Source organism: Merops nubicus, unplaced genomic scaffold (assembly GCF_000691845.1).
Source record: "Merops nubicus isolate BGI_N331 unplaced genomic scaffold, ASM69184v1 scaffold31301, whole genome shotgun sequence".
Lineage (NCBI taxonomy): Eukaryota > Metazoa > Chordata > Aves > Coraciiformes > Meropidae > Merops > Merops nubicus.
In genome coordinates, this window is record NW_008586764.1 from 1 (window position 1) to 25,274 (window position 25,274).

A 25,274-nucleotide genomic window follows, 5' to 3' on the forward strand; every position below is an offset into this window, starting at 1 on the left:
TCCGTTTCGTTTGGTTCGGTTCGGTTCGGCTCGGCCCGGCTCTGTCTAGGAAGACCGTGCGGCCAAGGGAAGGGGCTGGAGCTGTGGGCCCGGGAGGCTGCTGACTGTCCCACACCGAGCGGGGGACATCCCCCCAGGCCGGGGTTACTGAGGCAGGGCTGGAAGGAGCGGCCGCTGCTGGGCTGAGACTGATGGATGCAAGCAGCGAACTTGGGGTCCTGAAGTCCTGGATCTGCAGGAGGTGCCAAGTGCAGCTGACCTCCTGGCCCTCAGCAGCAGTGTTCTGGTCTGTGTCTAGCATGGCAGCAATGACTTCTTGCCCAGATATTTATGTTCCCTCTTTCTCCCTGTTAGCCCAGGTGGCCTTCTTAAATCACTACAAGGGAGTAAATTCAGATGCTTTTTTCCCAAAGTCCCTTTTGCTGTTGAGTTACCAGGCTGAGGGGAATGGCCAGTGACCTACCTGAGATTGCAGCTCCTGGCTGCCAGTTGCCATCTTCCCTTCTTTACGTACAGTGACAAGAGCAGGGTCGGGAGAACCTCTCTGCCCATCCCCAGGCTGCTCTGCCCATCAGATTTCAGGTCACAAGTTGCACTTTCTCCTCCAGTAGTATGGCAGGCTCCATCTTAGGACCAGAGTGCCACAGCTTGCTTCAAAGCTTGTTGAGCCGCCTGTGTTTAGGAGAGAAGCACCCACCTTTGTGTGCTTGCCTTCCCTTCACCTTCACTGCATTGATTTGGGCTTGGCAACAGCTTATCTCCTGCACCATGTCAGCTGGCCTGCTAGGAGCATGTCTTAGGAAGGGACACTAAAGAAAATTGACTCTTGTTTCTTTATTTTTTTAAATCTCAAAAAAACAAAACAAAACAAAACAAAAAACTTTGGCTTTTTTTTTCCCCCTTCTGTGCTTTTAGCTGTATTACAAACAACTCCTATTTCATTCTGTTCTTTCATGTAGTGATTTAGCTAAGAAGAAACAGAGGTCCCCAAGCAGGCGTGAAGGGCCGAATGGCCTGGATCGTCTGGATTCCTCTGGTCAGATGCAGGCCTGCATTTTGAGTTCTATTTTTGTGCCTGTTGGCTAACACTTGCCTGGTGTGCACTCAAGGTCTCTCAAATCTCACTTTTTCTTTCTGCTTATGAAAGAACTCTTGCAACACTGGGAACTGGAGGCTATTGTTCGAATGCCAACAGCCGCTTTTCCAGGATTGCTTGAACTGTGGTTTGGAGTGACAAGAAATCTCCCTGCAGAGGGGAAACAGCTCCCAGTTGCAGCAAGGGGTTGCTGTTATGGAGTTGGGAGTATGAAATGCCAGTGTGATGAAACTTGATGCTTCCTTGCCTTATGGTTCTGCAGTGGAATCCAATTACTGCTGAGCCCTAAACACTAGTCTATTAAAAAAAAATAACAATTAATAGCCTCATTTATGAAGTCATTTGAAAACTTAAAATGCTGCTTGTAAAGCATGGTGTATTTGATCAGCTGAAAAGTGTAAAGTTTTACCTTGCAACAAGGTTTATTATTAGAAAGAAGTGCCTCCACTAGAAGGATAGTAGTGCAAAAGTCTGAATCTTTATCTTTTAGTCTGGATTATTACAGAAGAAACTAGTAATTCTTTTGAAATTTCTACTGATTGATTCTGAATTACATACTTATCCTGGATCACCTGAGCTAAAAAGAAAAGTGAGAGGCTTTGAAACTATGTTGCCATACTTCTAAGTATGTGTAGAACTGATGTTTAGATACTTTTAGCATTCTTTGATACAAGGACTGCCAGATTTGAAAAACCTGCCTCCTCCTTTTTAATCAAAACTTGGCTTTCAGTGGTGGTTGAGTAGCTCCAGGGCTAAAACTTAGGTTTTTCTAAAAGTTTTAAGGATTTCTTTAGTGGTGACTTTATTTTTTTTCTGTTATGTCCTACTTAGCAACTTGATGCTTACTTTTCCTGAATTTCACGGGATCGAAAAGACTATGAAATACTGTGGCATAAATCTGATGGCAGATGGAGTAATGGTCATTATGTGTCATTATTAACTCATTATCTTTTCTAACTATTTTAGGTAACAGGAAGTTTGAAGTCATGACTGGGAAACCAAAACTTTACTACTTTGACGGAAGAGGCAAGATGGAGTCGATTCGCTGGTTGTTGGCTGCAGCTGGGGTCGAGGTTTGTTTTGGTGATTTTAACTTTAAGCTGCATATTGGTAAGCTTGTCTTTGAGGAAGATTGCAGGTTATAAACCAAAAAAGAAAAGGCAACCCAGGACATAATAATAAATGAGGATTGGCTGTTCAGTGTAATTAAACACTCTTACTGTAAGCACACAAAAGTCTGGCTTCAAGTTACGGTCTTCTGAGATGACTGTAATGACACTGTAAACCACTTTCTTGCTTAAGCACTATGCAGTCTTTCATTAATTAAGCATTGGATTACTGCCCCAGAGCTGTAGAGCTGAACAATAGATGTGTTTGTGACATAACAACTATTATCTGTGCCAAGTAAAGCAGCAGCAAATTTACTTTCTCTAGTCTTTCTGTTTCCAGTTGGATGCTCACACAGAGATTTTTATTTTATTTTTCACGCCACTGGTCGCGTCCTCCACAATAAGCTATAGCACAAAATATATTTTGTATTACTTAGATCATTTAGATGAGGCTTAAGAGGGTGAACTAAGCAAGCTGACCAATGTGTAGGGATGGGGAAACTCAGAGAAGCAAGATGCCACTTTAAAATAATTGGTTTTGATAAGATATAATTTACTTACTCATTTGCTCTCTCTTGCTGATAAACTGATAATGCAGTTTGAGGACAAAAAGGACTAGTAGTTGCTCCGAGTGTCCTCTTTTCTATAGCAGGCTGTTACACTTCATATGGTTACCCCTGCACTGAGACAAGGAATATAAGTTTTTCAAAAAGACCACAAGTCTTTATTTGAAGGCCTTACAGAAGACACAACCAGCTGCTTCCCTCCATTGCTTGTTCCTATGTTTAAATTCCCTCTCCAATTTTATTTTTTTTTAAATTAAAAAAAACCCCTGTTGACAGGGACCAATTAATATATCTTTCCTTGGGATATTATTTTCCCAGCTTTCCTTCAGCAGAAACCTGGGTTCTGAATTTTACACTGGGTGATCACACTTACTATGGTTGAACATGGGCACTCTATTAGCACACCTAATCTTGGTGGTTTCTGTAGGATAGCAAGTCTCAATTCTTAACATAAGTTGCACAGGTGTTCCGAGAGAGGTTGACTGAGGAAGGATCCTTGGGAGTCCATAGCCAGGACTATGGAATTGGTAAACAGTCATTTTCCAGTCTCCATGGTCTACATTGGCTATAGACATGTATAGTACATGCAGACATTTAACTTTGGTGTCTTAATAATGAACTGAATTTCTCCATAAGCAGCACTGATTGGGCCAGCCATCCTTAATAGTGTTGAATATAGCTACACCATTCTGATCACAGGCAATTATGTATCTTTTTGTTTCTTATCTAGTCAATAATTAATATTTAATTATCCTAAACATGCTTCTTTATTAAACTTCCTGCTGGGCATAATACTTCTGTGTTATTTTGTAAAAACCTTGTAAGAATTTTTTCTAGGAATTTGCCCCTGTCTAGCTCCCAGATCAAAATACCCCAACACAGAGCTTTTTTCCACAGACCAGAAAGCATTTTAAGGACAGACTAGTCTGTATTGTTGACTGTTTCACATAAATTTGTTATTGACTGTTCAATAGCAAATAAACCACCCTCATTCCAGTTCTTATTACTTGTTTTTGTGCTAGGGCTGCCTGTAGCAGCATTTGTCAAAGATGACAGTCCAAGAGGTTTTGACAGTGCTTCTGCCCTTGGTATTTTCTCTCTTAGAGCTGTATCTGGAATGGAGGGAACTGTGATGTATATTCTCTTACTTTTATGATAATTAAAAAGCCTACCTGCTCTAGAAAAGTGAAAAGACTTTATTTTCCTCTTCTTCCTCATTCTCTTCTGTCAGTTTGAAGAGGAGTTTTTGGAAACCCGAGAGCAGTATGAGAAACTCCTGCAAGGTGAGTCCATGTGAAGCCTGAAGAAAAATGTGCCCAGACTGTACTTAGCCTCAGAGAAGTCATGTAAAAAGAAGACTTGGGAGACTGTGTGGGATTTCCTTTCCACACAGCAGAGAAGGGAGCAAAACTGAGAGCTGTGAACAGCTGCAGAGGCTGATTTTTTTCCCATATGTGGACAGATGCAATTGAATATCTTTCCAACCTGGAGAGTTTCCCAGGCTTCTGGCTTGTTTTGTTCTCTGCCTGCGGGTCCCATCTGGTCCCACAGCCGTACCATGGGCTTCAGTAACTTGAAAAAATTTATCCTAAAACTTAATTAAATGCCCTGATATAACTTAAGATACTGGTTATAAGAAAGGGAGTTGGGAATCTGACATTTGCTTCAACTGTATTTTAAATAATAGAACAGAATTTTTAAAATGTATTTAGAATAAGACACTTTTTAATGAGTTGATATGTTTAGTGTGATTATCTTCATTTCAACTTCAGCATAAAAGCTGCTGCACAGAGTCCTGACTGCAGCTTCAGTGGGATTTTTTTTAAAGCAGGGATGTTAATCCACAGTAACTGTGTTGTGCAGTTTCATTCATCTGCACCACTGTAATTTACTGTTTGCATGGAGGGATTCCATTTTAATATAATGACCTCCCACAGCAAGCTCACCACCAAAATGACTGTCTTCTGAAGACTGCAAGAAATCTGACGAGGAGTTACTAGATCCAGGAGAATAATGTGTGGCTTTCCTTTTAGGTGGTTCCCTGCTGTTCCAGCAAGTGCCCCTGGTGGAGATGGATGGGATGAAGATGGTGCAGACCAGAGCCATCCTCAGCTACATAGCAGGGAAATACAACCTCTATGGGAAGGACCTGAAGGAGAGAGCCCTGTACTGTAACAGTACTACTCTTCTTGAATTTATTATAGTAGCTTAGATAGATCTGGAATTAACTGCATACTTGCACACACACACAATCACCTGCATGCCTCAGTGACACACAACTTGCACCGAGCCTGATTTGTTCTAATTAGATTATTTTTGCATAAAAATATTTGAGGCAGGTGTTTATTGTGCTTAGTACAGCTTGACACAGGTATTGGAGAGGGGAGTGGCATGTAAACGTTGAACTACTTTTGTAAACAGAAAACTTCCTGGAAAGCAATGGTTAGTTTTTAACTTTTGGTTGGAAAATAAGTGCTGTCATTGATGTTATCTGTGGTTGAATGATGTAAAAAGTGTATGGTTTAGGTCTTTGGGAATTGGGGAAAGAATAGCTAAACACTGTTGAAAAACCTCTGGTTTCATCTGGAATTAAGTCCAGGTCTTGATGTTGTCTGTGTGAAGGAAAACAAAAGGTGATTGGGCTATCTCAATATGCAGCTTTTAAATGTCCATTTCCTACTGTTTTTCGAACGAAGGAAAAGTAAAGGTCAGCCAGTAAAGCATCTAACTTTAATAGATACTTCCCAATAAACTGCCATTAAATGGTGCAAATGGTTGGAAGAATGGGCTGAAACAGGTTCAGGGAAGTAGTAGAAAGAATGAACGTTCAGACAGGAGCTCAAATCACAGCTGATCAGCTTCTTTCTGTTGCTAGTAGGCCATTGTTTCCTGTAGGCTGCATTCCTGGCATACCTCACCTTTCAGGCAGAACTCTCTTCCATCAAGTCCTAGATGTAGACTGGCACTTATTCATGCTGTCTTTGCTACCAGCAAATATAAATGGTATATTTGTTCATTTGCTCTTGGGCAGAGGGAAGGAAGCATCAGTGTTTTTAGGAAGGCTTGCTGTGATCAGCTCCAGGTTTAAGTACTTTAGACAGCTGGTCTAAGTACTTTAGACAGCGTGGATGTGCAGTTTTGAAAGACCAGATAGAAGCAGGTGGGAAGCTGCCATACATTAAGGCTTGCAGGAATATCTGATAGCTTCTTATTGCACACAACCTGTTTAATCCTTACAGAGGCTTTTTCAAGAAGCTGTTGCCTGACAACAAAACCTGCAGTTTTACTACACAGCAGGAACTCAAATCTCTTACAATATAGGATGGTTAGGAGACTTTGTTAGACTGTTTTACCAGATACTTTATTCATATCCATGAGGACTTAATTCAAATCTGGGGCTTGTCTACAGTACAAAACCTGTTGTCAGAGCTCTGGAAAAAATTAATAAAAGGGACAATCTAAAGAGCTGCTGTACTAATTAGCTAAATGTAGAACTTTGTGTACTTCAGGTTTCCAACCCCGTTATGAATCTGTTTGGTACTTCTTGGACTTTGGATGAAAACCCAAAGGTGGGATGCATCTAGGAGACTAAGCCAGTTTGGGATGACTTCTTGTGGTGCTGTGTGTTTCCTTGGTGATTCTGAATTAATCTGTAACACCAAAGTTACACCTTTTTTAACCTATGTATGATCTTGTTTAATCCTGCACAATGAGGCAAGTGAAGTGGCAGCAATACAACAAATAGGAGTGAGACTCAGGCTGTGACATATTATTTTTTTAACTGGAAAAATAATTTTCATAAGGGGGCGGGAAATTCAGCTTTCACTATCAGAACACAAATCTAAGAAAACTCTGCTTATGAAGGTGCCTTCTTATTTAAGGTTTTTGTTTGCTTTGGTTTTCAGGATCGATATGTATGTTGGAGGAACTGAAGACCTTATGGGCTTCATTTTGATGTTCCCTTTCTTATCAGCTGAAGATAAAGAGAAACAACGTGCTTTTGTAGTTCAAAAGGCAACCAGCAGGTATTTCCCAGCATACGAAAAGGTATGTAGGAGGTTCATTCCCTAACATTGTTCTGGAAGGATAACCATGGGAACACTGGGTATTTTACCAGAATAGGAAGAAACAGAAAGGTGTCAGTGCACTGGAGAGATGAGAGGGAGGTCAGGGTAGTAGGAGACAAGTTGGGATGGGTTCAGTGCAGAAATTGCTAAGTGAGATTTCATTGTCTGAGCAGCATCAACATTCAGGCTGAAGGGTCCAAGAATTCCCTTTAGCTCAAAGCTGTTATGATCCAATGAATATGCAAACATAGCTATATGCAGCTAAAATAGCAACTTCCTAATTTTAGGAGAAATGACACTGTAACTTGCATTGCAAATGCCAGCTCTCCTATGGATGCCTGCCAGAGTTCACGCTGCTCTAGGTACCACTTGTTGCACCCTGGCTCTATTGCTTTAGGCTGATCACCTTGCTTTTAGATTCTTGCTTTTCCTATTGAAGCTGTAACTACATGCAGAAAAATTCAAGGTGTATTAGGCTGTAAAGGAGTGAATACCAAGGAGGCATCTAATCCTGTAGTCTAGTACATCAGGTTATCTAGGGCTACAGGAAGAAAGGATGGATAAGAGAAACCCTGGGGTTCTAGATGGCTGCTGTGAGGACTGCTCATAGGTATTCTGTAAAATGATCAGTGACTGCAGGCCCTGCACCAGTGTCCCCACACTAGTAGTGTCCCTGCTTGCATGGGAGAGAAAGGTGAAGAGTCTTGAACAAGACCAAGTGCAAGGTCCTGCATCTGGGTCAAGACAGAGGGGTTGGAACTGGGTGATCCTTGTGGTCCCTTTCAACCATGACAGATTCTGATTCTGATTCTGTTTTTGCAGAGGACTTTTAGTAGTGTTGGCTTGAGGGTTGGACTTGATGATCTTGGAGGTCTCTTCCAACCTAAAGGATTCTATGATTCTAAGAGGAGACAGTGAGCATTGTCAAAGAGGTTGTGCCTGTGTATTTTGAAAACATCAACCCTATCTGGCTATCCACATCTGAACATTTATGACACTTCTAGGTTTTGAAAGACCATGGGCAGGACTTTCTTGTTGGCAACAGTTTTAGCTGGGCAGATGTTCATCTTCTCGAAGCTATTTTAATGGTAGAAGAGAAGAAGTCAGACGTGCTCTCAGGCTTTCCTCAGTTACAGGTACCTTACACTAACAATACACTCATGTGGCTGGGAATGTGATAAATAATATTTCAAAATCTGTTCTGTATAAATAATTCCACACATTAAATTCCAAATTCCACATTTGTCACTCTCCGTTGTAGTCCTGTGCTTCTTGCTTTAGGAAAAACCTTATAATATGTTTCATCTAAAGAATCAGTTCTTTTCTGGAGTAATCCCTGTACAGATCTGAAGAAATCCACCCTCCCATTTTTTCCCTCCCCTCATTAGTTCTGTGATACCTTTAAGCAGAAAATATTTTGTGGATCACAAGGAGTGATTTGAGTAAAGTACACATCTGAAACCACAGATAACTGTTTCCACTTCATCTCTTATCAATACAAGACAGAAGGGGCTGTTTTATTACTGTTTAAAATAACAAGGTTGGAATGAGGGGGCTCATCCATGGCTAAAATGGTATCTCTTACGTTGTCTCCACATACAGCTTGCTAAAGATGTTACACAAATCAGTAAAATTGTTTTTTCTTATGTTCTTTTCTGTTCTTTAAATACCATGTGCTTACTGTTTACCTTTTAGGCATTTAAATCAAGGATAAGCAGCATCCCCACAATCAAGAAATTTCTGGAGCCAGGAAGCCAGAGAAAACCTGTTCCTGATGATAAATACGTGGAGACTGTGAGGAGAGTTCTCCAAATGTATTATGACATAAAAGCAAACTAGTGTCCCTGGCTAAACCCCAGCTGTGCTCAGCTGAAGAGAGCTATCAGATTGCACACATACCATTAACTGTAGTGCAGCAAGAAGGTGAAGGAGTGTTCACAAGGAGAGTATCTCATGATCTCTCATACGAAATACAGTAGGTGGATGTATTTTCTAACACTTTACTACTAACATTTTTTTCCTCCATTCTTCTGGAGATTTTTCTGGTAATTGTAAGCAGGTGAAATGGCAGCAAGCATGTTGTCTCCATGGAGACTTTTTGGAAAAGCGAAAAAGAAAGAACTGTGAGTTGCTGACTGACAGCTTCAGTGGGTTCTTCTGGGGACTTCCTTCAGAGATCCAGACCAGATTTCTGTGTGATGCTTGGTTCCGACTGAGGCCTTCACTGTTTTTAGTATCTCTGTAGACAAATGAAACAAGTGGTTTTTAAAGAAAGTAGGAGGGAGGTATTTCTCTTGCCAGTTAATCAGTGACTTGTCTGAAACGACAGCATTGTGCCTTTATAACTAAGCTGGTCTTTTATCACTGTATTAGGAAACGAATGGCATTTTTGGTGTAACTGCTGGAGGATCTGTTCTAATCAAATAAACACTATTTTTATGTGGTCATGTAGTTCTGTTGTGTCATGAATGAAAGCTGGGGCTTGCAAACTTCATTTTTGCTTTTTATGGAGGATAAATTCTTTAGACATGCTATGAAGGGGATCCTTGTTAACCCATATGCCTCCTGTAAAGGCATTTCGTTTGCATTCAGGAACCAAAGAAGGGAGATGTGAAGGAAAGGTAGTAACCTGTCCCACAAACTAGGTATAGTGCCTGGCTAAGGTCTCACACCTGCCAAACTCAGAATGTTATTTCTTTTCCTATCTCTATTTTTTTTTTACATCTACAGTTTCAGCGGATGACTTGACAAAAGAATTTCAAATGTTTTTAATCACTGTGGTAAATGGCACGTGTGCTTTGAAAAGCTACTCTGTAGGATAGTATCTTGGGGTTTTGTATCTGTTATTTTTAGTACTATATCAATGATATTGTTTACAAGAAAAGACTTGTGCTCAATCCCTAATGGCAATGTTTAACTCCTGTGTCATCTATGAGTTGTGAAATAAGGTGCTGCTTGACTTTGGCATTCCGTGAGTACGCTGGTCTAACACTTGACAAATGAGTTGCCTGCTAGAGAGCTCATCAATCTCCCCAGCTTCAGCACCACTAAAGTTCTCAGCATTATGAATATTTTTCCCTCATTGCCAGTTGTTGATCTTAATTCCTTTGCTAATTGAACCTTTTCTCCAGAATATGAGGCAAGTTGTGGTATAATGATGTTCCAACAAACGTTCCACAACCAAAGATGCAGAAGATATGGGAGGTGACTGCCTGTGGGTACTTGGTAGTGGTAAGCCTAACAGCTGATGGTAATGTCTTTTAGGAAATAGGGTGGCACAGTAGCAATGAACATGAACAGAGCAGTTGGTCCTGGAACCTTGTCATCAACATTGTATGTGTCTGGGGACAGGGTTACTACAGCTCAGCTCAAGAGTCATTGTGTGGACTGAATACTGCTTTAGACTGCATTTGGTGCACTTTTGGAGCATGCCTTTCAGTTTAATTTTACTCAAAAAGAATCCAGTTTATACACTCCAACATCACACTGTGGTGGAAACCAAAGCACAGCTAAAAAATTAATTTTTAAAATACACTCCTTTCCAGACCAGTAATACAGGCATATCCTGTAATGGTCCAGGTCTGGCCCAAGTGATGGGTCATTTCCTGACACTTCAGTAAATCATTGATGAGAACTTGTATTCTATTTGTTTTTTTTTTTTTATTTTATTTACCTTCTTGATTTGGATTAATATGAAGACACCTAAGTATGTTTATACATGAGCTAGTGTGTACTTCTCCATACAACGTTTATAGACATTTTTGTTTATGCTATCATTGCAGGGCTACATGAGCCCTGCTTCCTTCTAAGGAAGTAGCATTCCCCCATGAGGATGTGAATATCCCCACATAGGTTTGTCAGTTTAGTTTCTAGCCTGTACAGAGTGACAGATCTATATAGACTATTATTGTCATCTTCCAAATTCTGGGCAAACTAGGGAAGAAATCAGCTTAGGTCTAAGTCTTTTGCAAAAGATCACTCTTTAGCTATCCCAAAGCACTTAGGGGTTAGGCAGTTTTGCTGTATTTTCCAAGAAGGACTTGTGTTTGTCTTCAGCCCTTGTTCTGTTAAGACCTATTTATGTACAAATCAACCTGCAGCGTCATTCTGCAGCATCAACCAGGCAAAAGTTATGCTTAGTGAGAATAAGGACAGTGGTCCTACACAGGTTTTTGGTTTAAAACACTCACTGCCAATGGAATTGCAAGTCCATTCCCATTGAAATTCTTATTCACAATAGTGAGTGCAAGATATAGGCTTTAGTACAAGTTATGGTCTCCGATGACTTTCTGGGATCTTTATAGATTACTCTGGATTGTGTTTTGTTAGGTTGCAGTTAATTCCAGTGGAACTTTAGTATTTGGATGAGCACCTCTAAACGTGCAAAAGAAATGGCAGCTATTTATAGAGACTTTGCAGATCTCCTGCATGCTTCTTCTGGCACTTCTTCATACCTAAGTATAGCAACACTGACCAAAAAAAAAAAAAAAAAAAAGCAAGATGCCAATTTCAGGCAACACTAGTTGGATCAACTGCTGGGAGAGTTCTTACCACTACTTACAGTAGGCACTTGACAGATTTTTCTATGCTTAGCAGAGAGATACAAAGTCCCCTGCAAGGGCTATACTGTATTTCTGGTGTCTTTACTGGGTACCCTATTCATAGTGAATAGTTGAGGCTGTGGTTTTACAGACAACTCTCTCACAAAAAAGGGGCCTCCCTTGCCTACACCATCTCCTTCCCTGCTTTTCTTGTCTTATGATTTACATAAGCTGAAAGACCTGAAAATTCTGCACTTTTTACTTTAAGGGTGATTTTCCCCTGGCTCAGACAATTCATCACACAGTCAGCTAGATTGCTGTGACAGCTCAAGTTATGCAGTAAAATCAAGTGGCTGAGAGCTGTGGTGAGGCTGGTGGTGGTCTCTTCTCCCACATTACTGATGATAGGATGAGAGGAAATGGCCTCAGCTTGCACCAGGGGAGATTCGGGTTGGATATTAGGAAAAACTTATACACAGAAAGGGTTGTCAAGCACTGGAACAGGCTGCCCAGGGAAATGGCTGAATCACCATCCCAGGATGTGTTTAAAAGTCATGCAGATGAGGTGCTTAGGGACATGGTTTAGCAGTGGACTTGATACAGTTAGGTGAATGGTTGGACTTGATGACTTAAAGGTGTTTTCCAACCTAAATGATTCTATGATTTATGTGGACTCTAATTTTTTTATCACAGTGGTGGTGTGCTTCAGTTTAGGAGCTTGATAAGCAGCATGGGAAGACTACTCCTAATGCCCCTTGTTTAATTCTCCAGTGGCAGGTCTATACCCTGTCCCCACCTCTGAGAAGGCGCTGCTGGAAGCTGGAATGGGGCATGGTCCCCCAGGTCAGCTGCTTAGGGGGCTGTGAGGGTCACAGGCAGGCACGTTTCAAGAAGATTTTGGACTTTAACTTACAACGAAGTGAAGCGTGTCCACAGACCACTGTGGGAACTTGACATGCCAGGGCATGGTATATGCACTATTTAAAATCTGCCTATGCCCAACCCAAGGTCTCTTCAGTGATACCTGGGCTCCATGCCAGCTGCCTGAACAATCACAGGTGTGGCTTAACAAATTGTTTATAAAAGAAGCTTTTTTTCTTTTCTACTCTAAAGGTTTACAGAACGGCCATTCAAGTTATAGGTAACAGTAACCTCATTGTTACAATGCCTTTAGATGTCAGATGAGCTTTATAATTACATTATGGAAGGTTGTGCTGAAAGCAAAATAATAAGAGAACAAGGGATAATCTTTCTGGCAAACAGGAATGTGTGGAAGGGGAACAATAGTCAAAGTTTGATGTGGCCATGTTCAGCTAACCCAAAAAGCATCAGAATACTTTGCTTGACCCCCAAGAGCCCCAAATCAGAGATCTCTTCCTTTCTTCTTTGCCATCAAGTCTATTGCTGCCATTGGCAGCATTTGTGACTGCAGAACGGACAAGGAGACAACAGTTACTCCCATGCTCTTCTGTGGTCACTATTCCTGAGCCAACTCTTGCACTCAGGTACACGCTGACTTCAAAGACCTGCAAAGCAGGAAGAGGTGAGTCTTGATTCAATGTCACCATCATGGACAGGTATGAACAAATGCTCCTTTCCCACACAGCTATCATCCCTTCCTGCAAACGCCACGCTCCTGCTGGAGCCACATCTGCATTAGTGGTTTCAGCACACCGGGACCGGGACCTGGCACTGCTAGCAGCTGGCATGGCACAGCATGCATTTACACCACGCTCTTAGTGGATATCATACCCATGCTGCCTGCTGGGAACAGTTCTGGGCCTGTACTGGACTTCCAACCCATACTCGGGAATTTTCTGGGGAGTGACATAGAAATGTCAGTATGTCATAACTGACATAGAAATAATAGAGAAGCATATATTTAATGCTGGGCTTTATTCAATAAATGAGGAACCTGAGAGTTAGAACTAGGCAAAACAACCATACAGCTGTTTTTCACTGACACCATCAACCTCTGAAGCACTCGAATGACAGATTCGTGAGAAGCCTCTAGTGGAAGTGCGCCCTCTAGAAGAGACTGCCAGCAACTGTCGGGCAGAGCAACCGTAACAAAACTCCAGCTGTGAGGAGAATGGAAAGTAGCAGTTTGGGGGGGATTTCCTCAAGACAATTACCTAGAGATTTTCTTCTTGAGATTCCCCATCCTGAGGTATTATGTTAGTACAACCATGCCTTTAGACTGATAAATACAATTTTGATAACAGTGTGGGTTCTCTGAACAGATGTGCAGATTAGCTGTACTGACGTCTGCTGCAGGGGTGTGAAGTGATGCGTAACATCACATGTGGGTCTATGCTAGAGGAAAGAAACTGCTCTTTGGCACCCAAATTCTATTTCCCATCTGCTATGGCATCCTTGTGTCGGGTCACATCCACTTCCAGTTTCGGTATTTTCACCCGAAATGCAGATAGCAAAACTGAAGCAGTTACTTTTCATGGGATCAGGGTATGAAAATCATAGTTTGTTTCATCTCTGAGTATTAGCCATGTACACTCAATCTCCAAAATTAATGCTATTGCCTCAGGACATGTGGTTGTGACATAAATTGCTCATCCATTTTTTATACCAAATTATCACTAAGTTTAATACTGGCAAACTGTAATTCAAAGCAATTGAACATTGTTATCTCATACTTTAGGTACCTTTTCTGTGCCGTACAGCAACGAAAATAAAAACTTGGACTACCCTTAAGTAGTTAAATAAGCCTAAAACCTGCAGTGGTTAGTGTTTAAATGGTTACTGTTACCCTAAATAGGACTCAGCAACATATATAATTTTCTCAGTGTTTTTAAGTGGCTCACCCTTGTATTTGGGTAAAACACCCCAATAACTCCAAGAAAGCAGTTTGAATAGATGACCACCATAGAAACTATGTGGCTACCCACATGGCAGAGTCAAACCAGCAAACTGAAAAGGACAGACAGTCTCTGTCTGGGATGGCAGTTTCCCAAGATGTACATATTTAAGCTGGGTGGTGCCAGCTTAACAGCAGTGAGAGATTTTCTCTCTAATTGGGTATTGCTGGAAACTCCCCCCAGCTCTAAAGTTTAAATGTTCCCTGCCTGTGTTGGGTGGAGGCTGAGTTAAGGTTAGAAGGTAAGTACCAACTTACAAATTCCTTTTTCTTAAAGTGTTTGGGTGACTATTTATAATGAAGGTACTTCTAAATTTATTAGGGCATCTGCTGGGGTAATGTAAATTCTCCGCTCTCTTTAGTTTGTGTGCCATGTAGATTAAGTGTAGCTCGATAGTTACTCACCAGCTGGAAGCTGCAGGAAAGAGAAAGAAAGAGAAGCACATTTTTTAGTGTGACATTAACCCTGCAGTGCAGTTCAGAGCTGAGCAAGGCAGCTGTGAAACCACTGAGGGGAGAAGGGGTGGGAAGGCAAAGGTGAGTGGGGGAACAAAGTGCAAGCCTCTGGCACCGTGGTGGTTTCTTCTGGGTCTGAGAACGGGCAAAGCTGGCCCGTTTGGTACACTGGGCTCTGCTCCCAGCCTCAGGGCTAGAGGGCACGTCACACTCAATGCAGACAATGCTGCTTCTGAAAGACTGTTCCCTCCTAAATGGGTCTTACATCGCTGAGAAGCATCCTCAGAGAAATTCAGGGCAGGCATTTTATTAAAGCCTCACTAGGAAATAGCACGGAAATATGAAGTTTAGACAAAAGCAGTACAAATATTTGTATATGGACAAATTTTGAGTTGAAGACTTTGCTAAATATTAATTATGGCTATGGTAATGCATACAAGATATTCTTATGTTGTTTTTTATTTGGCTGCAGCGCTGGTTGCTGCCATGAACCAATTCTTCAGCAATGTCTGAAGAATTGTGCAGCAGTCCCAAAATTCCCTAGATGGTGATGTATTTTTGTTACGGGAATTGGGTATTGCTTACATAAAATAGGAAGGTTTTCCATATCTGCTCTCCGAATTCCCAGGGAGACTTTGGTTGCTTGTATGTTCTGCAGGAGTCAAGCCTTTCAGCAGGGACAGTCAAACACATCTTTTCAGGAGCAAACAACACCAGGTCAGACCACTGGACTGCTCTTAAGCCTGGTAGTTCGTATGGCTGTCGTGCTGTGGCTTTAGCAGCAAAATCTGTTAGACTATTTCTTATTTCTTCTTTTGTCCTTCTGCTGGTATGGTCTGGCTGATGAATGACAGCAAGTTTCTCTGGCAATTGTGTAACTATTAACAGTTCATTAACTTGTGGTGCATTTGATATTTTACTTCCACTAGAAGTTATAAAGCCATGCAGCTTCCATAACTACCTAGTAGCATGGTGTATTTCAAATGCATATTGAGAATCCGCATAGATATTTACAGGTTGGGGTTTTCTTTTGCCAGCTGATAGACCTTCTTTTCAGTGCAATTAATTTGCCTGCACGTGTACTCATCTTCAGACTGAGTGGTGAAGCTTCCACTACTTCATTCAAAGTAGTTACTGAATAACCCGTAAACCCGTTGTTCCTCAGATAGTACGAGGACCTGCCAACAAATTCCAGACTGGGATTCAGAAATGGCACACCTGTTAAATCTTCTTGAGTCTTTTTGGCTTCATGGTTGGTTACTCCACAGTCATGATGTGAAGTTCCTTCTCCAGGTGAAGGGACTAGATCAGCAGGGTTCAGCATGTTAGTTCCTGTCCCAGAGGCTGTTCCTTGCCCTTCTTGTCCAAACAAGGTAAATGGTTTATTCAAGTCTGGCAGTCCCGGGCAGGCACAGCTCGCTTCAAAAGCTTGAGTGTCTTTACCCCTATAAAGTACTTCTACGCCAGTGAAGTGGTTCTTCAGCATCCTGATTAATAATCAGTCTCGGGAGTTTTGCCATTTCCTCAAAAGCAGCTGTCCAGGGGTGGCAGAGTCCTACAGCTCCTACAATGGTGTTTGTTTCTAGTAACTGGCCAGGGGAGATTTTGGAATTATTTTAGTAAGGTTTCCAGATAAACACCATTCCTTTTGTTGGAGAATGTAACCCAAACATTCTACACTTCTCTTATCAAAGTTGTAACTTATGTGGAGAGGCCTGATGGCCCTTTTCAGCTGCAGCAAATAGTAAGGAATGGGTGTCAGCCATACAAGATTCCTTGCCTACTAATAAATCATCAACATTGTATCAAAAATGGATTAATTGGTTTTTAAACACAACATCCTGCAAATCTTTTACTAAAATTTTAGAAAAATAGTGAAGGACTGAGTGAAGTCCTGAAGGAACTCAGGGCTGAGGAGACTTTGACAGCATTGAGGAGACATTACCAAAAACCAAGTTTTTTTCTGTCAGAAGTTTAAAACAATTAAAATTCACTTCAGCTGACAGAGTTGCTCTTAATTAAAAAAAAAAAAAAAGAAACTGATGACAGGTTTTTATTGTCTTTTTGTCATTTTTCTTCTCACTTAATTTAATGTCATATAGAATTTCTTGTTCATGTAAAATGATAAAACTATACCTAAGGCTTTTCGCTCCCTCTGCTTTTGTTCCGCAAACAATAAATTTTCCCAGAGGATTGAGTTCCATATTTTTAGTCATATTCTGTAGTCTTTGGCTGTTTTAGTTAAAGTCTTATTTACTGAAAGTTTCTGCACATTACAAATTGGAGCAATGTGTGCTGAAATGATACAGATGCAACATATTTGAGAAGTGTGATAACGAAAGTGGCACTAGCTAGCTGCTGTGAGCTACACAGATAAGCTCTGCTGCCATTTAGTGACAGCTAGTCACACAACGTGCAGAAACTAATGAAGCCACTGTCTTAGAGGTAAAACATTGTAATTAGTAACAGCTATTCACACTTTAAAACAGGAGGTGATAATTTTTTCCTTTATAGTTGGCTTATATTGTCTAAATTACTCCAAATATTCCTGTTTATTGTAGTAACATGACTTGGTTCTTACCACAATTTCTCAAAGAAGAACTCTCAGTCTGATTGTTCTTTAAAGTGAAATCTGGCAAAATTATTTTCCAAATGTACCTTATTTTAAGTTCACTTACAAAGCATTGTAACATGAAGAAAACATCACTAGAGCATACTGAACCTGATTTGAATGGGAAATGTCATGTGGTTGTACAGTTGCATCTTTGGCTTCTAGCTCTAGAGAAAACTGGGTCATCTGTAAAATTACTTTTTTTTTTTAATCAGGCACTCTACTCTGGTTTCTGAGCCATTAGAATACTATTAGGATACTAATTTTAATGCTTTTTTTTCTCCCAGTTGTTAGTGTGTGATACTGACATATTTGTGAAGGGGGAATGCTAGTCCCAGTTTGTTTCTTTTTTGTAATTAGGGCAATGAAACACAGAAAAATGAAGGCCTGAATTTGCAGAGACTTGTACTTGAGTTCCAGCACAAGTGGTCCAGCTGGCTGTCCCTACACATGAAACGGCTCAGTGCAGATGTGCTCTCTCTGCTGCACGCTCCATTGCTCAGCCTGGAGAGAGGTGCTGTCACAGCAAGCTTCAGACAGCCTCCAGCATGCCAGTCCCCTGGGCATGCACCTCTCCAGTGCCCTGGGGGAGACTTTTTGGGGCACCTGAAGCCAGTGCAGCTAGGTTCCAGGTCTGGCTTTGAGAGAAACCTCAAGGCTGCCATAAGCAGCAGGAAATGGGCTGCAGCTGTTCGATAGGACCTCCAAGGAAACCTGGGGAAAGAAGTGGATGGCACACAAAGCTGCAAAATGTTGTCCAATCTCTGGCAAACAAGACTAGACAAATTTCAGCATAACAGTAAAACGTGTTTTCTTTTTCTTCATCTTTTCAATGAGGGTGATGGCAGTGAGGGTGAGTAACTGCCCTGAGAATGTGGTAGGATTTTTGATGTCTTTGTATAATTGTCTTAAAACACATCAAGGCCTGTAGCTCAGGACTCATACCATTTGTTTAAAGGTGTCTATGTTTGCTTACAATCATAACAAACCTCTCTCAGTAACACTGGGGAATGTACAGATCTGTACATCTTTCCTCTCCTAGCACAGGCTGTGTGGTGTCACTGGTCCATCTCATTTTTTGTTTTATACCAGATGAAGTTTAAACTTCAACGGGTATAGTGAGAATAAAAGGGTCTGTCCCCTCAAAATAATGGTACTTACACCATTTTTATGATACAGTGTTTTCTGCTTAATGTTTTTCAGGGAAGCAGGAGCTCAGCAGCATGTCGGGGAAGCCCAGGCTGACCTACTTCAATGGAAGGGGAAGAATGGAGCCAGTACGATGGCTGTTGGCAGCAGCCGGCGTGGAGGTTGGTTGACACTTGGTACAGTGTTCCAGACTGATGCTTTCAACTGGCCTCAATAAGGAACAATTTAACGTGCACATGGAGAATAAATGACTGAAAGGGAGGTGGCTAAATTCGTTTGGCCAGTGGCTCTACATGTCTGTAACTACCTTGTTTGGTCGGTAATATTTGGGACGCAAGCTCAGAGGAGCTTGGAGTTTATTAAAGCTAGTATCCGTCCCCTGAAGTCATTAATAATAGTGGGTCAAAATAGTGATTTATCCAAAGGCTCTTAATCAATCTGAGCTTGCCAGCTGTGCAAAAGCACCTTAAATAATTTTTATTTAGTTTGCAATTACAATCTGTATAAACAAAAGAGTCTTGTTGACTTACACACTCTGGGGTGGGGTTAGAAATAGTTGATTTATTTCGTTTTCTTTGGCACTGGCTACAACCTGTCTTCCTCCTGTAGATGTCTATACTCCATTTCTATCTGCACTTAAGTTATTTCTGACCCATTTCCCTGAGGCAGAGTTGGCCAGGCCCTTCTGCTCCTCCCCAGCTCTGAGGGCACATGGGGGACAGTGCAGCTGAAGATCGGGCCCATTAGCTTTTGCACAGGGTTTTGTTGCAGTCACTTACAGAATAAAAATGTTCAAATACAGCAATGTAATGATATTCTCTCTACTTTTCCAGTTTGAAGAAGTTTTTCTGGAAACAAAAGAGCAGTATCAAAAGCTAATCAAAGGTAAGAATCCCAACACCTGAGGCTTAGTCCTTCAAAAAATTCCTCTGACTTGGCAAATTTATGTGGTTTAAAATCAATTTATTTGAAACAGTGAAAACTTCTAGGTGCACAGCTAGAATACTGAAATAATTAGCTTTGAACAACCTGTTATTTCCAGTGCCAAACAACTCTTTTGAGCTAAAAGCTATAGCTTCTGTGACTGTGTTTATTGTAACACATGAATCCCACTTAAATACCTATGCTGTTGAATCGTTAGCATGACTCCTGGCACATTTTTGGTCTAGGGCCAATAGCACTTCCCAAAGCAAGATTCTTATTTGGGAGCTGTCCCAGGCCAAGAGCCATTTCCAAGATGTCATTGGTGACCATCATGTGTTTCTGGTAGACAGATACCAAGTAATCTTTCTTCCTTAAGCTGCAGAGGCATGTTCTGGAAGGACACAGACACAGGATCTTAAGGTCAATGTTTACAAAAACCGAACATGGGCTATTTGTTGCTGCAGAGAGAACTACTCTTTGAATTTAAACTGTAAATTAACAACATAGAATGAGTGAAGAATGTTTATAATTCTAGACTAGCAAAGCATTTAATAGGTCTGTGGAGAAAAACAAACAAGATGAGCCAGTTAAGATGAACCCTTACACCTGGACTGAACAGGTTAAAATTGATCAATTAAAAGAAATTATTAACTTTGAGCAATGCAAAGTGGGAGCTGCTGTGTTTGATTTAGAATTTTGCTGTGATTTTAACAGCGTGGGATTGTTCTCTGGATGCCCTTAATGTGTAAATGAAGGAGGCAGTGTCTCTGAAGACACAGGGAATTACTCCAGCAGAAACCTGGTCTAGAAAAGGCTGACTTTGGTATGCAGAATCTCTCTGTCACCTTAGCTCCCGGAGCTGCCACACTGAGGGCTTGGCCAAATGCTCCTACCAGCACCAGCAGAAAAGGGGACTACAAAGTTGTATCTAAATAGGCTTAAATTGTTCTGGAACGACACTGAAGACAGCTCTGTAATAAAATCTCTGGGGACTGTCAAGCTCTTGTCCCTGGAGTGACTACGTAAAACTTAAATAGCAACTGCTGTCACAGTCTCTGCCTTGAACTCTGTAGCTTCATAATGTCTCAAGTGGCCTGACCTCTTCCTTGATCCCAGTAGCTCAGTCTTGCTCTATGTCCCTGACAAGAACTGCTCTGCATTGCAAATAATTGGTTGGGTTTTTTTTTTTTGAGTTGAAATTGAACACATTCTTCTCTGATCCCTTGGGTTCAAAGTGCTGGTTCAGGTGTTTCCTGCCATCATGAGGAAGTGTCCAGAAGTGCCAAGGAGCAGGCGGTGCCAGGTCCCATCAGGCAGTGAAGCTCTGGCAATGCTGTCAGCAAGGGGCCCGCTGCACGGTGATGGCCTAGCGACAGCAGTGGGATGCAGGCCAGTCAGTATTTGGTCTTTCCCACAATCCTAGTTTACTGCACGGAGTTTCACAGTTAGGACACCAGTGTTTTCCTACACTGCAAAAGAAAAGTGTTCTGTCTCTTGCTCTCCTGCAAAATGAGCAGTCGAGGAGGAACTAACAAGCTTTCCCTCAACTTTCTTCTCTAGATGGAGTCCTGCTGTTCCAGCAAGTGCCCCTGGTGGAGATGGATGGGATGAAGATGGTGCAGACCAGAGCCATCCTCAGCTACATAGCAGGGAAATACAACCTCTATGGGAAAGACTTGAAGGAGAGAGCCCTGTACTGTAACACCTCCTTTCACTTAATGAGCAATCTGTTATTTGATAGCTGTATTATATACAAGAAATTTAATCCTGTAAATCCAGGAGAAAGGCATTAGAAAGATTAACACAACAAAAAGCCCGGATTCTAGCCTTTGCTTAGGTTTTAACCACTGCTTCTGAAATGCTGCTGAACAGAAATGGGCTTTTAGTCCTCTAAAAAAATATTTAGGTTTAGTTTGTGTAGTTTTGGCTGTGAAAATTTGAACTGTGATGTCTACAATTAATAGTTGCCTTAGTCAGCTGGAAAACAGATGAAATAACTTCTGTGCTGTTTTCTACCCTTTTCCCCCCACCGACAGGATTGACATGTATGTGGAAGGAATAACAGATCTGATGCAAATGATTTTGATGTTTCCTTTCTCCTCGCCTGAGACAAAGGAGAAAACTCTTGACTCAATTAAGGAGAGAGCAACTAACAGGTACTTCCCGGTCTTTGAAAAGGTAAGTTACAGGGAAGATGTCTATAAAACTTGCAGTTATAATTATCAAAAAGTTTCCCAAAATAAGAACGTGTTTGTAGTGCAGGTCATCTCCAAATCCTCAGCTTTTCTGGTTCTCTCAAAGAAGGGGAAATACAGTGGCACATGTTCTCTATTTTTTGGCTTGTGTTGTCAGGTATTTGAACATCTGCAAAGCAAAGAAAGCTATAAGTTCTCAGCTATACAGCAAAACCTTTCACTAAAGTAAAAGCAAGCATGTATGATTTCTCTGTTCCTCTAGATGATAGTTCCACACTTTTGTTTCGAGCACATCTCTCTGCAGTACTTAATTTCAGTTGGAAAATTTTCACTAGAAGAATGCAAAAATCCCTTGTAAATAAATCAGGTAGAGAGATTAGGAGTACTTCAGTAAAACAACAGTCACAGGTTTCTGCATATCCCACTTTTGAAAACAACAGAGCAAGCCCACATGACTCAGGCATCTGGCAACATTTCTCGCTTTTGTAACATTCATCTAGTTTTGATGGAAAACAATAATAAAGGCTGGAAGCTCTTATGACTATAGTAACTTATTCCCAAAGGCAGGGATTTTCTTTAGTTAGCTATTGTAATTCTGCATTTCCAAGTTTGCTTCCTGGTGTCAACATTGAACGTGGCATTTGGATATTTCATTTACAGTTAATTTTATAAATTCTGCAAGTTACTCTTTAGTTCCTCCATTATCCCTGTTTCTGATTCTATGACTGTTATGATTCTACTTAAGCACATGGTTTTGTCCCTGTTCCCAGTGCCTACCATCACTCATCATTACTGAGTGACCAAATTTTGTAGTCTGTGTACTACATGAGTTTGGATTTTTTCGCAATAATAATGAAGTTATTTTGGCTCACAGCTTCCAGCTGAAAACTCCACCCTAAAATCTCAGCTATAATCCCTGTTCAGCTCTGCAGCTGCGCTGTGAGGCTCAGCTGCCACGCGTCACTTGTCCCTTTCTCATCTGCAGCCCACAATCCCTTGTTTCTACAGGTTTTGAAACAGCATGGCCAAGACTTTCTCGTGGGCAACAAGTTCAGCTGGGCAGATGTTCAGCTAATTGAAGCCATTTTAGCAGTGGAGGAGAAAATACCTGCCGTGTTGTCAGGATTTCCTCAGCTGCAGGTAACTTTGTCACTGAACATGCCTGTACTCAGGAGCTGGGGGCAATCCTGAAGTGCTGGTCTCCATGCTATGTGAACCAGGGGGTGGGCTCTTTGAGCAACTATCACTATTGTATGTTTGCTTAATGTCGAGCACAAGAGGGAACTAATTTTAGTTGGTTTGTTGTGAGATATTGTGCTCCTGATAAACCCTGTTCAGTTATGCCTGTCCCTCTTTGAGTGGTATATGCCACCTCAACAGAAATAATATCATCTCAAGGGAACCACTTATCAAACCTGCCCTGTTTTCATTTTCCTGCTTCCTGCCAGTAATATCCTGCTATAAATTAAGTCTGTGACACAGGTTGATCTGTTAGAATAAGGTATGATGTGCCTTTTTCTGTACTGGCTGGTATTACAATTTTGGGATCTCGGTAACCTTGCTTCACTTCTGCCTTCTACAGTATAACTAGAACCTCAAGCCTTTAGCATTAAGTTAAATTTTTCTTTCAATGATCAACAAACAAGGATGAATTCTCTGCTTTTGTGCCATGCACAAAGTCTGAAACCAGGCAGAAATGAGGCACTTCTGCTGTGAGACTTGATCAGAACCAGAAGACTCCAGGCATGCAGCATGTTATAGAATACAGTGCATGAACGAGCCTGGGACATGACCTGCAGCAGTCATTAAGAGCTGAGATACAGTGGACCCAAGTAGTCCATGACAGGAAATAAGCAGGTAGTGTTCAGTAGTCCTTCCACATGCCTGCAATTATGATCATAAAGCAGTGGGGGCAATACACATTTGAGTTGTGTTTGCAAGGCTTGAGGTCATGCTTCTTACAGCTTACAAACTTAATCTGAGGGATGAACTCAAAGACTTTGGCTTTATTACCAGTAGCAAAAGAAACAGTTCAGCGTCAGACTACAACAGTTAGTTTTTCTGCTTGGAACTGCTGAGGAAAAGGGCTTTGATTTGATTTTTTAAATTACTTAAAAAAAACAAAACCCAAACCTTTAAATTTCAACCCCAACAGTTTAAGCCTGGATGTAGTGTGCTAGAATGAGGTACCTCAGCCACAAAGTGGGCAGTTAACTGTCTCAGATTGTGTCCTGTATGCAGTTTTGCAGCCTCAGGTAATTATTGCCTCCTGCTCCCATCTTCTAGCAAGGTATCTTAGCCACTAGGTAAGGACACAGCTCTGTTGAAGCCATGCCTTAAATTATGGAGGGATTCCTTCACCACTACAAGGGAGTAAGTTCTAAAAATGTGGCTACCTATCTCAGTCTTCACTTTTCTTGCTCCTTCTTCTATTTCTGCCTTATCCTTCTAGTGCCTTTAAGGAAGAGGAAATTATGTTCATACATCTGCCAGGGAGAGCTGGCTGTTGCTCTGTGAATCTCCTCTCCCTTTGCCCCATTGTTAGAAGAGGTCCTTGGGCATCTAAGATTCCTCAGCTCAACATGGGGTCTCCAGCTGCTTGCAATCTGCATCAGTGAGTCCTCTCTGACTGTCTGTACGATAAGATGTTTCAGCATCCTTGACTCAGTTGCCTTAACAGAGGCATCTCTTGTCACCTGAGATGCCCAGCTCTTGCCTGATCCTAGCCCTGGCCTCCAGCCACTGCTCCAGAAGGGAACAGATCTTCCCAGGGGGCTGTGTTATATCTGCCAGTCCTATGTGGATATTCTGGGGACCCTAGGCTACAACACAGTACGAGATGCCTCTACAGGACAAATGAGTTGAGCCAAGGATGTCTCCAGCCATTTCACCTTCACCCACAAAATCCTAGAAAAGCTAGCATACTGGAACAGCAGTGGCTATGCTAGGTACAAAGAGAGCTCAGATATGTAGATAATGTAATAAAAATTAAAATAATTTTTATATACATCATGTTTTGCCCACGTGGTATTTTGCACCATCAGAACCAGCAATGAAAAGGAAAAGGTCATGAGCTGAGTTACTGTTTTTGTACCTTCAAAACCTCTGGTGCTCCTGAATATTGAATTTTTGCCTTCAGTTCCTTTCAAGCAGTGGGGATTCAGTTACTGTGTGCTCCAGTACTACTTTCATTGTTAAGAACAGACTTTTTGCAGCAGCTGGGAACTTATGTTGGACAGGAGACTGTGTAGATGGCACGAGATCTGAGTGAATGTTAGGATCTTTTCTACCAGCAGGGAGGAGCAGTCGTTCAATGCAAGGAGCACTGTATGCTACTGGAGTAGCTGGAATTTAACTCTTACTGTGTTGTTTTTATTTTTTAGGCTTTTAAAATAAGAATGAGTAATATGCCAACAATTAAGAAGTTTCTGCAGCCTGGCAGCCCAAGGAAACCCCCACCAGATGAACGTTATGTAGAAACTGTGTTGAAGGTTTTTAAGTAATGAATGTCCTGCTATCTTCAGTGACACCCAAAATACTGAAGAAAAAAACCCAAAAAACAACAAAACCCACAAAAACCCAAACATGAAGCCAATGGAAATAGGAAGCTCAGTAAATTAGTATCACTGTAGTTAAAGCAAATAGTTAAAAAAAAACAACCAAACAAACAAAAAAACCCAATGCA

At 41.4% G+C, this 25,274-nt stretch overlaps 2 protein-coding genes across 3 annotated transcripts; both read left to right on the forward strand.

Annotated features, from left to right (window-relative positions):
- The first annotated feature begins 2,068 nt into the window (after nucleotides 1-2,068).
- LOC103781046 (glutathione S-transferase 3) lies at nucleotides 2,069-10,738 on the forward strand. Of its 2 annotated transcripts, XM_008948750.1 has the most exons (7): nucleotides 2,069-2,169; nucleotides 4,003-4,054; nucleotides 4,805-4,937; nucleotides 6,677-6,818; nucleotides 7,843-7,974; nucleotides 8,534-8,605; nucleotides 10,712-10,738. In XM_008948750.1, the coding sequence occupies exons 1-7, from the start codon at nucleotides 2,083-2,085 to the stop codon at nucleotides 10,736-10,738; spliced, it is 645 nt and encodes a 214-aa protein (XP_008946998.1). In that variant the 5' UTR covers nucleotides 2,069-2,082. The 2 variants fall into 2 exon arrangements, with proteins under 2 accessions (XP_008946998.1, XP_008946997.1); XM_008948749.1 differs by lacking the exon at nucleotides 10,712-10,738 and having other exon boundaries at nucleotides 8,534-8,754.
- Nucleotides 10,739-18,514: 7,776 nt separating this feature from the next.
- LOC103781047 (glutathione S-transferase 3-like) lies at nucleotides 18,515-25,092 on the forward strand. The gene is made up of 6 exons (XM_008948751.1): nucleotides 18,515-18,631; nucleotides 19,304-19,355; nucleotides 20,955-21,087; nucleotides 21,431-21,572; nucleotides 22,598-22,729; nucleotides 24,973-25,092. Exons 1-6 carry the CDS (start codon nucleotides 18,545-18,547, stop codon nucleotides 25,090-25,092), a joined length of 666 nt encoding a protein of 221 aa, XP_008946999.1. The 5' UTR covers nucleotides 18,515-18,544.
- The last annotated feature ends 182 nt before the right edge of the window (nucleotides 25,093-25,274 follow it).